The following is a 13,680-nucleotide window of genomic DNA, read 5'->3' as shown; positions in this document are numbered from 1 at the left end:
ATTATCTGGAAGTAATGAACCTATTTATGACTGCCTAAAAAATCTGATAATATCGTTAGAACAATGCGAAGAATGAGTAAACATCTTTGAGAACCTTTGTACGGAATCTAACATTTTTGTTTCATTATAGGAACTCTGGTCTTTATGGTTATTTTAACATTCCTGGTTATCCAAAACCAATGCAAGTTGTGGGAAAATTTTGTTTTGCTCTAATTCTGAAAACTCCAATCCAATCACAATGCACACAAAAATTACAGATAAAAACACACATAGAATTTACTTGTTAGTTGAATTAGTATTCAACCATTGCCAACCTGGGGCCGTATTCTGAACTTTTATTGAAACCCAATCCAGCTTAGGATTGGTAGTTCAATTCTAAGTATACTTCAATCTCTATTCGGAACAGATTTGGGTTCAATCCAAAGAATCACTGGATTCTAATTTTGGCCCTTCTAATCTAATATTTATTAGGAAACATTTTCCTCCCTTTTCACACCTAATCTTCCTTCAAAAGCCTGTTTGGCACACACAAGCAGTCGAACTTTTTGTTTGGCGTGTTGTTTACTTGCAAAGTGCAATGCAAAGTGAAAGTGAAATTCCTGTGTGGCAATGTTTCAAGTGCCTTACATTTTAGTATGAAAACATATGGCGGAAGAGCCAATGTTTCCAAACTTAAAATCTATTAATTTGCGAATAAAGTGCTTTTCACAATGATTTCAAAAAAACCATGATGAAAGCTTGTTATTCCGTCTACAAGAGGATTTTTTAAAGTTTTTCTTTGCGATAAACGTGAGTTATCATAAAAAAGGGGAACACTTTGGTTCGTAAACCGCCGTACTAAAAGCGCGGAAACACTCGTCGTGTTTCCAAACTTAGAGTGGGTACTGTACATGCAAGTGTTATATAAGACAAATTTATAAACATTTGGGCTTGATGAGAAATAATCTAAAAAAATCTCTTTTTCAGAATTATATTGGTCTGTTTTGTGTTAAAAAATATTGCCTCAGCAAGAAAACAACCAGATTTGGATGATAACATCGAAGAAGACAAATTGTTTGAATGCATGATGCCTAGGACAACAGTGCCTGAAACTTCCGTTCAAAAAGATGCTCGAGCTCGAAGCCTTAGCTTTGAAAAGAGAAAAAAAAAATGCTAACAATGTTTTTTGGAAGAAAATGACGACACATGATTATGAATCAATTTATCTCTGGTAATACCGTTTATGAGAATTTATTCTCTTTGTTGTCATGAACATGGAAAATATAAGAAGCGAAGATCCCCCATGATTTTCTGGACAGATTGCCATAAGTTGCCAATAGAATTTAGTTATTTTCCCTGTTCGCAAATGAAGCATCTTGACAGGAGAGATTTCTTTCACGTAAATAATTTAACTGAGAGTCAAAAATGTTTATTTCTGTCGTGCTTTTCACGTATAGTGGGTTTTAAATGGCCAATTTGGAATTGCCAAGATGTAAACAGAAGAGGAAGAAAAAGTAAACGAAGCAGTGGAAGAACAACAGGTATAGCCGGGGAAATACACTCGGTTATTTTTTTTCGTGAATTTCTCTTTAAATTATTTTTAAAAAATTTCCACCCTAGCCTCCATATCACATAGTAGGTTGTGCAACAGGTGATGTCAGTTTCTCACTCAGTCCTTTTCCAGCGTAGACAAGAATTGACCTGTGCTTTCGTGGCAAAATGAAAACGTCAAACAAAAATTCTTATTTGTGACATGGATGTTTTACGTATAGTTTAAGCCTTGATAATTATTATCACAAGTTAGAATCTGTTGCTACTTACGATGAAAAATCAGCATTTATTCAACGCATTGCAATCGAACTCGTGTCAGTCGTACGCAGAGCCCCTTTTTCAGAAGTTTTCTGCATCGTATTCCATATATACGAATACGACAAACGTATTTCAGATGGACTTAAACGACAGCCTTACATTCACGTATTCTGATATTCCAGAGATTACAAGGTCAAAAAAAGGACTTCTAAAAAATTTCTTCTGTTTTAGGAAGTTTCCAGGTAAGCAATAAAAGCATTTCATTGTTAATATGTAATTAAATGCTTGTGTTGTTTGCAGGTCACAGGACTTTCAGCAGATGTACAGACTCACATGGGTGCTGAAAATATCTACATCGCGGAAGGTGACGCGGGATTCATCAAGAAAACATGGTCTTATTGTCGAGACTCATAACCTGTCAAACCTGATAACAGTAAATGTGAGAGCACGAACAAAATGTCATATTGTCCTAGACCTTCACATGCCGCTACCACAGGGATCTCTAATGATGAGATTCAGTCCCAAATTTTAACAGCTACTGAGTCAGCAGTTGCAGGATCAGCAAGTGGTTTGGCAATAATATCCGCAGGTAAAAGAATTGCAAACGAGTCAGGCAAAGTAGACGTCTCAGGGTTACGACAGTGGATTACAGCGAAACCAGAGTTATGCCAGGAATTCCAAGCGTTATTACATTCAATAAAGTTCAAGGAAGTAGTTGAAGAAGCAATCGGACTTGTAAATGAAGATTTGAGATGATCTAATTGGAAAACATGATTAAAAAGTAATAAAGATCATTGCAAATACGATAATTCATATTACGACGTACACGTAGACACTTCAGTAATTTGGCTAAAAAATTTTTGACATTTCATGGTATAGATAAAATACGATTATTTGAAGAATTAAAAGCAGTAGTGGATAAATCAGTAATTAAAATTAACAAATTATGGTTTTATGGGCCATCAAACGCTGGAAAAAGTTAATTTTCCAATAGCATTGTAAAATCATCTAGATTCTATTGTGATATTATGGATTTTGACGAAAAAACTTCTTTTCCATTGAATGATGCACCCGTTAAACGATTAATATTGATTTATGAGCCAGATATTGGAGAACTTAGAATAGAATTTGTTGCAAAAATTATGGAAGGACAAGCCGTAGCAAGTAATAGTAATTAATGTAAAAAATAAAAAAAGGGGGTTACTTTACCACGCACCCCTTTAGTATTTTGCTAAAACAAAGCATTATATCACTATTGCATGCAAGAAGCAACAGTTATTAAGAACCGTTGCTACATGTTTTCGTTTTTTACTTGTGATGAATTCATCGATTGTAAACAAAATTACATCCATTACTATAAATAAAAAATTTTTATAATCAGCCAACTGACTTGACAAAACAATTACTAAATTCGGTAATTTTTCATAGAAATTGGAAAAGTGATATGTTTACCATCAGCTTTCTGATTTATATTTAAATCACTTTTGTATGGCCCGTTATGAGTCAAGCTAAATTTGCCACCCCACATTTCACTCATAGTATGATATCTAAGTCCTAAAAATTAAATATTAGCTACTTGTTGTGGAGTATAAGTAGCGTCTGCATCTTGCCGAGTAACAAATCATCAAAACAAAATTCTTTTCTTGGGTTTTTACGTAGTATGGCCAACCCATAATGGGAAATGTAAGTTGTCTTTCGGTTAAAGCTTGGTCTTGCATAGATTCGTAAAGACGGTCACCATTACAATTGGTACCATCAATTCCATCCATGTCTGTAGATAACTTGTTTAATTATGGAAAAATTTTTCTTGGGGCAATAAAATTAAAATTACTCTTTTTTTTACCAACACGCACTTTTCTTCGATCATCATCAGATTCATTAAAAATGATACTGGTGTCCAACCTTCAGCTGTATCCATTCCAACGCCTGCAGTAATTGACCCAATTTGATTATTAGCGTCGTATATTCTATTATAATCTCTTTCTCTGTCATATATTTTCCACATAATGTTTTGATCTCTGTGTTTTTAAGGCCAGGTCCACCATCAGTATACGCTAACCTTGTTCCATTGATTGTTTGATTTCCTTGTGTCGAGGTGCATGACTTTGAATTGAACCACCTAAAAATTTACATTTGTTCCAAGTAATTTTATCCAAATCACATTTTCCTTTGTTATCTAAACACATTGCAGTTATATCTAACGAATACATTGGGCAGCAACCCTTTTTGCGTAAATAAATCAATCTAACTTATTTTAATCTCCATCCGCTGTAGATTCTACAATTCCAGTACGTTTTGCCCATTGTCCTTCAAATATAGAATCACCAACCGACCAATTCAATAGATGAAAATCACGAATAATAACATCACAAGTAAAATGTAGTTTTAAAGTGAAATAAGACTCCTTGTTGGCCCAAGATCAATAGACATACCACCTACCAATTGCATTTCTTTGGAAGACTTTAAAGAATCTGAAGTTGAATTAGTTCTTCTTGTTGTTGTTGCAGCTCCTGCTGGTGCTGCAGCAGCGGCAGTAGGAGCTGCCGCTTGATTATTTCTTTGATTTTCACTCATTTCCTCAGATCTTTGTCTGTCTCTAGCACTCGATAGAGCTTCTTCTCCTACACGTCTGGCTGTCTCGGGGCTTGCAGGACGAATAACCTATTCTGAATCGGGTCCACGAGTTACTTCATCAGGATCAACATTTTCAACATATTCTGTCAACCGTGGTTTTTTTCCTCGTATTCTTTCTCAGTATTATCTGTTCCTGAATGTTTTTAACCATTCTACCAGGTTCAAGTGGTTGCTTTGCTATTAACTGTTTTTCTGCAGCCTCTGCTTCTTCTGAATTTCTATGGATTGTCTTGATGGATCTTCTAATGTGGACCAGAAAGAGTAAACAGGTTTCCAATTAATTCCTTTTTTATGATCCCTTGATTCATAACTTTTATGGATTGTATATGGGACATTTGGGACATCGTATTAGGATTTTGACTTCAAGACCGTAGCACATCGGTTACACGTGATCGTGAACGAAATAAATTGGCTAAATTTTGCCATCGTCTCCGTGATAATTTATAATAAACGTACCAGCCGATTTAATATATTGGAACATAAACATTCCTGGTACCCATTTCTCTATTAAAGTTTCACCTTCATATGTTTTGTATTCTTTAAAAGCAAGATATCTTACATCTTCCTGGCCTGTAGCTTGGTGTTTTTTCCACCATTCCTTAACGTCATCAAATGTGTCTATGGCATCGTTAACAGCAACTTTGTCTCTGTATTCTTTTCTATTTAATCTTGTCTGAGCAAATGTTTTATTCTATTTAAAATTCCCTAAATTAAAGGTATCATCTTTTATTTTTCGAAATATTTTATTAGTTTTATTAGTTTGTACGATTATTGGTTTGTGGATCGCAAGCAGTGTTTGATGAATGGTTCATCAAACTACATCTGAAAAATTACAAATTATTCTCTCTTACCTGGGAAATCTTATTTGTTATTTTTTCATAAAGATTTATACATAAATAAACATACTTTTCACACTTCTGACAAGTTCTCCGAGTTTTTTTTCAATAATTTCCAACATTTTGATAAATTCAAAAAGCCTTTTCTAATTATTAAATATCTTGGAATTGAGAACTTGGGGTTCAAAAAGTCGAAAGATTTGCAAGCTTTTTAAATTTGTAATTGAAGGGTGCCGGTATGATTACCGGTAAGATTACCGGTATGATTACCGGTATGATTACCTCCTGTCTCACCCATGTATGGTATGGTCAGAACAGCCATTTGACACCAAAGAAATTATCATTAAATTTATTTTAAATGAACTTTGTTTATATCAAAGTAGTTAATTGATGTATAAAACCTTGGAAAAAAGTAAACGGAAAATTAAAAAATTGTAATTTTAAATACTGCATTTATTTTTCAAAATGCTTGTAACTATAATTAAGTGTGGTTCTAGCCGTTTCCAGTTTCTTTCTAGTTAGAAAAGCATCAGCACACCAAGCTGCTGCAAAATGTTTATCACAAATACAGATCGTTGAGCATTTGTTTTATTAGCCTTTATAGAGTTCTGAACGTTTTGTAAGGGTTTAGTTAGATATTTCAAATAAAAATGCACAAAATTTCGTTTGATACTGATTGAAAGAAAAATGCAGAAAGAACAATTTCTGAGAATCCTAAGTTTAACACATTACTCATTAAAAAAAAATTATTTCGTGTATACCGTATGCCCATTAGGGAATGAATAATTAGGTATTATATAAGGTAGTTTATTCAATATATATATAAGGTACGAACCGTATGCTGAACCATATGCTTTATGTGCCAGGAATAAAGCAGAATCCAGTTCGGTTTCATTCAAGTTCACACTCTCATTATCTTCGGGGGAGTAATCACTATCTGTAGCAAAACCGTCGGACAATAAGTCATCTTCATCCAAGATTTCTTGATCCTCTTCTAAAGGTATGAATGTTAAAGAATTTCCTCAATATTATCATGGATTTGTTATACCAGGACAATCAGGACATCTTATGAAAATGGAAGAATGATTTTTTTGTTCTTCAATATATGCATTGTTTATGTTTGAAATTGAAGAAAAAATTAATTATTTGTGTTGAGATTTTAAATTTAAGTGGCATACCAAATCTTACCACACACAAAAGAACCATTATAAAAATTTTCACTTTCTGGAAACTTCTGTTCGCTGTCAGTTTCTGCAAATAAAACTAAGGTAATTGTTTCAAGCAAAACTTAAACTTTGACATTTTTTTGAAGGGTTTTAAAGTACGATTTACCAGATTCATCTTTCATCTGACCTCTACATCTTCAATTTATTATCTTCCAAACTCCTTTTCTTCAATTTTCACCTTCCGATTTTGTCACTTGATTTAAAAATGAAGAAACAATGATTTTCGGAGAGATTTTTAATGGTGAATCTTTACTTATTTTGTACCAATTTTTTTGTAATCATGCTCAAGTAATGTTATCAAGTTTATTTCTGAAAATATAAGACGTATGATCTATTTTTTTGCTCAAAAAACCATTTTTGTGTGTAACACATTGCATATTGGGATACCGGAAATTTTAGAATCAGTCCAGTTAATACATTTCATCAACTAACCCTCCCCCTAATTATTTCAAAAGAATAGGGAGACAAACTATTTGTTATGAATAAATAATTTATTTTCAGGTAGCGTGTTATTTTACAAGATACTGATGTATCTTGTCCAGAAAATTGAAAGTCAAAAGGCAAATATAAATAGATTGGAAATAAGTAAACTGTTAAAGTGCCCATGGTCTAGTGGTTAGGGCGTCAACAAAGTAGGATGCTTGAACTATAAACAATATGATGCATGGGATAGTGACAAAGTGATCATTGAGTTCCCCCTAAATGATAAGTGGGACACGGTTTGTAATATAGATACGAGTTATAAAACCAGTGTGCTTCTTTATAAGCGAACCCGTTGGAAGTGAAACGGTTGTTGAAAAGGCCCCATAAAGTGGAAGTCTTCCAACGAATCGAAGGAGCAAGAGCTTGTCTTCGCATCCATCATCGCATTATTGAAACTGAACTTCTCATCTAAAAGATTCGATTGTTTTTATGTTTATTATTATCCTATTATCTAAATTTCTTCAAGAATATGGGATGTATACGATAATTTCTGAAAGTATACCCATCAAGGTTCCTTGTCAGTGGTTTAAATCCTTCAATTCGTTATTTTTTAAATCGTAGACTTAATTATAACCATTTTTAATTCGATTCCTGAGACATTAATAGGCTAAAAATAAAACATTTAGGTTTTTTGGGTAAAAAAATCAATAAATAGATAAGCTGAATCAGCAGCAGAGTGCAACATTGATTACTTTGTGTATTTACAGATGATGAATGCGAAGCTTACTGCAAAAAAGTTTGAAATTGAATCATCAGACTCTGGGGATGATTCTAAAAACAATGATCATCCCTTCAAAGGTACACCTGTAAAATATTTTTAAAAAAAAAATAAAAGAAACAAGGAATAATTAACTTACAAAAACAATGCAGATTCTCAAGAAAAGGAAGAGGTGGTTGACTGGTAAAGGAAGATGGGGTCAGCATCACAGAAGAGAGCAAAAAGGACTAAGTGGGAGAAGAAACATTTGGATAAAGTTAATCATCCAGCCAAAAACGCACCCAGTCCAGCCAAAACTTCAGAGGACTTTGAGGAAAGTGAGTTATGCAACAGCTTCTCGGATAATTGCAGCACGAGCGAGGAGGAAGAAGAACAATAAAATTGAAAAAAACAAAACAAACAAAAAAAGAGAATTTTTTCTCTTTTTTTGTTTGTTGAGCCATACCTTATAAATATTTTGAATAAGCTACTTTATATAATAATACCAATTTACTTTGTGTAATTACAGAAGATGAATGTGAAGCGTACTGCATAAAGTCTGAAATGGAATCACCAGACTCTGTTGATCCTAAAAACAACGATATTCCAATCAAAGGTATACCTGTAACATATTTGAAAAAAAAAATTAAAAGCAACAAGGAATAATTAATTAACCAAACCAATGCAGATTTTCAAGAGAAAGAAGTTGTGATTGACTGGAAGAGGAAAATGAGGTCAGCAACACAGAAGAGGGCAAAAAGGGCTACGTGGGAAAAGAAACATTCCGATAAACTTAATCATCCAGATACTAACCCACCCAGTCCAGCCACAACTTCAGAGGACTTTGATGAAAAAAAGTTATGCGAAAGCTTCTCGGATAATTGCAGCACGAGCGAGGAGGAAGAAGAACAATATAATTGAAAAAGCCAAACATAACACAAAAATAAGAGAAAAAAACGTTCAAATTCCCGATTCAACCTTTTAGATTTCTGTACTGGTGTTCGTTATATTGTCAAACTTCCTCCAGTTATTGTTTACTTACATATTTTCAAGAAAAAGAAGTGGGGGTTGACTGGAACAGGAAAATTAGGTCATCAAAACAGAAGAGAGCAAAAAGGGCTTAATGGGAGAGAAAACATTTGGATACAGTCAACCACCCAGCCAACCAACCAACCACCAACCCACCCGGTCCGGCCAAACTTCTAGGGAATTTCATGACAAGGAGTTAAATGAACGCTTCCTGCTCATGAGCAGGAAGTCACTGCAGTGACAGAATCGGAAGGCAAAAATGAAAGAAACGGAGTTTGGAAGATTATAAATTGCTTAATTTGCTATTTTTGCGTAATTTGTTTATTTTTTGCGTAATTTCCGCATATTTGCTAGATTTGCACATATTGTGCGTAATTCACGTACTTGTTCTAGTTTTATTATTTCCGTACTTTTGTCACAAATTTTTTATTTAGTTTCAGTATTGAAACTTGTTGAAACCTAGCTTTTACTTGAGTTTTATTTAATTTTGTATATTTTTGCAATGCAATTTGCGTAATTTGCGATTTTGCTTAAATTTTGCGTATATTGAAAGATGAGAAACTTTGCTAAAATTAACCTCATTTGGGCAAGGTGTACAGAAAAAAATTTAGTGTTAAACCCATCGGAGGCTTGCTATTTTGGTTTTCCCATTGGGAAGTTGGGTGTTCAAATGCTCCTTTTATTGACTAAGAACCGCTAAGAACTTCGTAATCAGCTTCGTAACGTACTAGCACAGACAATAATGGATAAGAAACGCATCAGTAAAAGCATAATTCATATGTGACAGCAATTTCCATATTGAAAAGCAATATAGAATCCATACATGAGGGTATGTTTTTTGCAACTGAAAAATTACATGACAGAGAAAATTGTGTGTGAAAAGTTTTTGCTCCTCCCCAAATCTAGAAGGTCTTAATTCTAATCAAAAAAATTCTTCTAACTGCCCCGTTGAACAAAGGGCTTGAAGGTGGTGAACATGGCCAGTACGAGAAAAGGGGGTGGAGCAGTGGTGCCAAATTAGGGGACGATTTAATTTCAAATAAATTTTTTTTTATTTTAGTCGTTTTCTTCCTTCATTTCCCCTCTTGCACAGTTGTCAAATCATTCCAAATCTGTATTTTGCTAATATCTTGAAATTTCTTTTATTTTTCCCACTTTGGATTTTTCATTTTTTTGTTTAAAAAATACTAATAAAATAATAATAAAATACTAAATTACATTGAAATTAAACAAAAATTGGAACTTAAGTTAATCTTCCAATTTTCTTTATCCCTGTATTTTTTAAATAAAAAATTTTAAATAAAAAGAAACCATTTAGCAGATAGTTAATTTTTTAACGCATTTTAATATGACGCCTTTATTTTTTCTTGGGCGGGTTTTACACAGAGTAAGAAAACATCGGTATAAATAAAGCTCATTAAAAAAATCGCTTTTAAAAATTTGTTTTGGGTGAAAATGCTAAAATGACTGTTACTACAAGGGGATTTGGGATGATGCGGCAGCTCTGCAATGTTGACAGCAAAATGCAACAAATGCACATGTTTTTGTGGCTTTTGTGGCCCAGTTTTAATGCGTGTTGGGCAAAATGTGATGCCAAGCAATTTCGTGCCATCGTTAGAATTAGAATTAACTCGATTCTGAATATATTACAAAGAATACTAAATATAAAAAAATAATATAAAAAATACAAATATATATTACAAATATATATTTCTGTCTGCCGTGTTCACGTCTCGTGAAATAAAAAAACTTGTTTGTCGTCTCACCGTTTATTTTGTTCTCTGTGACGCGAGTAGTTCACACCAAACGACACAAGTAGGACATGTTGGTTATGATTAACCGATATTGACGAACCAAAAGTGTATAGCAGCGCATTGATTACGCAATGGGCCAATGACAAAGGTTTGTGAAGGTTAATATTAGACTTTGGTTGTGTTAGTAGATTTAGTCGATAAATATGGGATCATGATAAAAATGAATATACGTTAATGTTTAAAAAGGCTTTCTAAATATGATAACAAGTTTGATCGTGAGACTATAAAACTGACTCGGCAATTTATCCTTGCATTACGTTCATTGGTTTTGTTTTGTACGTTGTCATTTTGAATTCATTCGCAACATTTTTTGTAAAACTTTTCAAAATGAGAATTCACGGACCGGTCTTCTGTATCTGTGCTTTGCTGGCTCTCAGTACTACAGCTGTCAAAGTCGACTACACCGGGTATTTTATTTCATTTTACAGCATCATCTGTCCTATATTAGAAAATAATGCATTTTCAACAGTCATGCAAGGCACGATAATGTTTGTTTTCTACCAGCGAGTCGTGTCATGTGTAACCGTTGCTCCCTATCTGTAAGAAAGTAGGAAAAATATAGCAATCAATCATGCAGCATCCACAAAACAAATTGTATTACTTTAGGATTAAGAGCAATAAAATTTATTAATTTTGTCCTTTCAAAGTCATATGGTGATCCGTGTATCCCCCAAAACGGAAGAACAGATAAAATTCTTGAGCGATTGGGAATCGACCAGCTCTATTGATTTCTGGTCCCGAGCAGCTACAACTAAAACATTCACCGACATCCGCGTCAGCCCTGAATCGTATGCGCTTGGCTTATTATATACGTTAAAAATAATGCATTGTACATACTTTTGTTTAATGTAATGACGATGATAATAGGTACAAGCATGTTGCCCAAATATTGCTCGATAAAAAATTGAACCACAAAATTTTGATTTCCAATCTCGGAGAGCTGGAACGACAGGAACAACAGGAAATTGCTCTTCGCCGTGCGCTCTACAATGGTGACAAGGCCATCGATGTAGAAAATTATCACACCTATGAAGAGGTAATCTTTTAAATCCCAACTCTCTTGGTCTTTACCGACCCATATTTAATCTTAAGACTGAAATCATTTAAAAGGTGATGGCCTATTTGGCTGAGCTGGCCAGCACCAACCCGTTAGTTACCACCATGGTCGCAGGTTCCAGTATTGAGGGTCGCGATATCGTTCAGGCAACAATCAGCAGTGACCTATCCGCTAATAAACCAATCGCCTGGTTTGACTGCAACATTCACGCTAGAGAATGGATTACCGCAGCCACCTGCGTTTGGATTATTGACACGGTATGAATGGTAACATTTATTATTGCCAGGGTGTTAATTATTTGTTCGTCGGATTTCATTTCAGTTTGTAATTATTATTATTATTTTATTTTATTTTTTGCTTTCATACGTAAATAATGTAGATAACTACTGGATATGGTTCTGATCCGGAGATAACTGCGCTCGTTGATCAGTATGACTGGAAATTTGTTCCTATTGCCAATCCAGATGGGTATGCCTTCAGCTGGACCAATGTAAGTAGCTATAACTAAAAAATGTAAGTAAAATCCATAAAATCATTGATGGGTGAGAAGACTCCGGGAAAAAAATTTGAATTAATTTTTTATTTTTTTTTTGTAATAATCTTTTAAGTAGTAAAATCCAACAATTTTTTTTCTTTAAACCATTACTCATTCCGCAATGCTTATAGGATCGACTTTGGCGAAAGAATCGTGCGGTCAACCCTGGCTCTGTTTGTGTGGGCGTCGACCTTAACCGTAACTTCCCTGTTGGCTTCGGTGGTACTGGTTCCTCAAATGGTCCTTGTTCAGAAAGTAAATATTGCTTTTGCTATTTAAACCATGTATGACTTTAAAATTTTTTCGAAATCTGCTAAATACCACTTTCTCCATCAGCTTTTCACGGAGCGGCAGAATTTTCCGAGCCGGAATCTATTACGCTCAAAGTATATCAAATTTGTTATCACCTTCACTAATTTGAATTCGACGATTAATCAAAAAATCTTTTGTACTTATTCGTCAAAAAAGAACCTGATTGCCGCCGATGCCGGAAGAGTGAAAACAGCCATCTCCATGCATTCCTACTCTCAATTATGGCTATCTTCTTATTCTTATTCAAGTGCTTTACCAGCGGAGTACCCCGAAATGGTAAGACGAGAAAAATAATTATCTTGCACCACAATAGAGATGAGTCGAGATGAGTTTAAAATTCGTTTTTTTTCCACTTTAGTTACGTGCCATGAGGGCTGGCGTCGATGCACTCACTGCTACTTATGGAACTGTATACGATTACGGTAGCACCGGCACTGTCCTCTGTAAGTTTCTAAATTCCTGAATGATTTTACTTTCTATTACGCGTTCCAAAAATGTTTTATTTGTTGTTAACCATCATAATTCTGCTTAAACCGTAGACATCGCATCCGGCACTACCACAGATCATTACTATAAGAATGAAGGGGTTGTACACTCGTACACTATTGAGCTACGTGATACTGGTCTGTACGGTTTTGAACTCCCCCCAAGACTAATTGTGCCAACAGCTACCGAAACTTGGAATGGAATCAAAGCCTTCATAAATGCCATTTAAAAAAACACCCGCAACGAAACAGATATAGCTTTCTGCATCTATACAGATATAATGATGAGAAATATGTATACACTTAAATGAAATAATATACCCTTATAAATGAATTCCGTCTTGCATCCTATATTATTATTACATCACAAAAAGAACAATTTATTTCGCTGAACATATAAATATCCCTTTCTATGCAAGATTTATTCCCGCCAAATCTATTCAACATTATTAAAAATTTTAAATTCCCTTGAAGCCATTATTTAACCTCCTTATTTAATTTTCAGTATGGTATATTCTAATTTAGTCGCAAGGAACGATATGGGTTGTCAAAACGAATGGACGAAATTAATCTATCACAATGTTTAGTTGCACGTCTACATCAAAATACACTTTATCTATAAAACGTCTCTTTCCTCGTGTCAACAGAAAGTGTATGTCTTATATCAACGTTTTTTCCCGTCGTTTTCTTTTATCGCAAGTCCGTGTGTGCGTCGCTTAACGTTTTACGTAAGTCTGGAGCTCGATTCTCGTTGACGTGGGTTACGGTACAGTACAGCAGACTG

General features: G+C 34.3%; 1 protein-coding gene and 1 long non-coding RNA gene across 2 annotated transcripts; one reads left to right on the top strand and one right to left on the bottom strand.

Moving 5' to 3' along the window:
* Positions 1-10,026: 10,026 nt before the first annotated feature.
* LOC124207086 lies at positions 10,027-11,245 on the bottom strand. The gene is made up of 4 exons (XR_006879746.1): positions 11,109-11,245; positions 11,009-11,044; positions 10,460-10,946; positions 10,027-10,330 (listed from the first exon to the last, which is right to left on the bottom strand). It is a non-coding gene; the product is annotated as an uncharacterized LOC124207086 (long non-coding RNA).
* On the top strand, positions 10,779-13,230 carry LOC124207079 (carboxypeptidase A1-like). Its single transcript, XM_046604371.1, has 10 exons — positions 10,779-10,914; positions 11,155-11,295; positions 11,375-11,543; positions 11,618-11,821; positions 11,944-12,054; positions 12,231-12,354; positions 12,436-12,485; positions 12,568-12,687; positions 12,770-12,854; positions 12,951-13,230. The coding sequence occupies exons 1-10, from the start codon at positions 10,835-10,837 to the stop codon at positions 13,124-13,126; spliced, it is 1,260 nt and encodes a 419-aa protein (XP_046460327.1). The 5' UTR covers positions 10,779-10,834; the 3' UTR covers positions 13,127-13,230.
* Positions 13,231-13,680: the final 450 nt, after the last annotated feature.

Source organism: Daphnia pulex, chromosome 11, assembly GCF_021134715.1.
Source record: "Daphnia pulex isolate KAP4 chromosome 11, ASM2113471v1".
NCBI classification, from domain to species: Eukaryota; Metazoa; Arthropoda; class Branchiopoda; order Diplostraca; family Daphniidae; genus Daphnia; species Daphnia pulex.
Note: the sequence above shows the minus strand (reverse complement) of the source record. Positions and strands in the feature narration are given on the sequence as shown.

Excerpts from the sequence above, each read along its gene's own strand:
- LOC124207079 (XM_046604371.1), top strand. The coding sequence starts at position 10,835 with ATGAGAATTCACGGACCGGTCTTCTGTATCTGTGCTTTGCTGGCTCTC. Across the intron at positions 12,055-12,230 it reads ATGCCTTCAGCTGGACCAAT|GATCGACTTTGGCGAAAGAA; the intron begins GTAAGTAGCTAT and ends CAATGCTTATAG. Across the intron at positions 12,486-12,567 it reads CGGAATCTATTACGCTCAAA|AACCTGATTGCCGCCGATGC; the intron begins GTATATCAAATT and ends TCGTCAAAAAAG.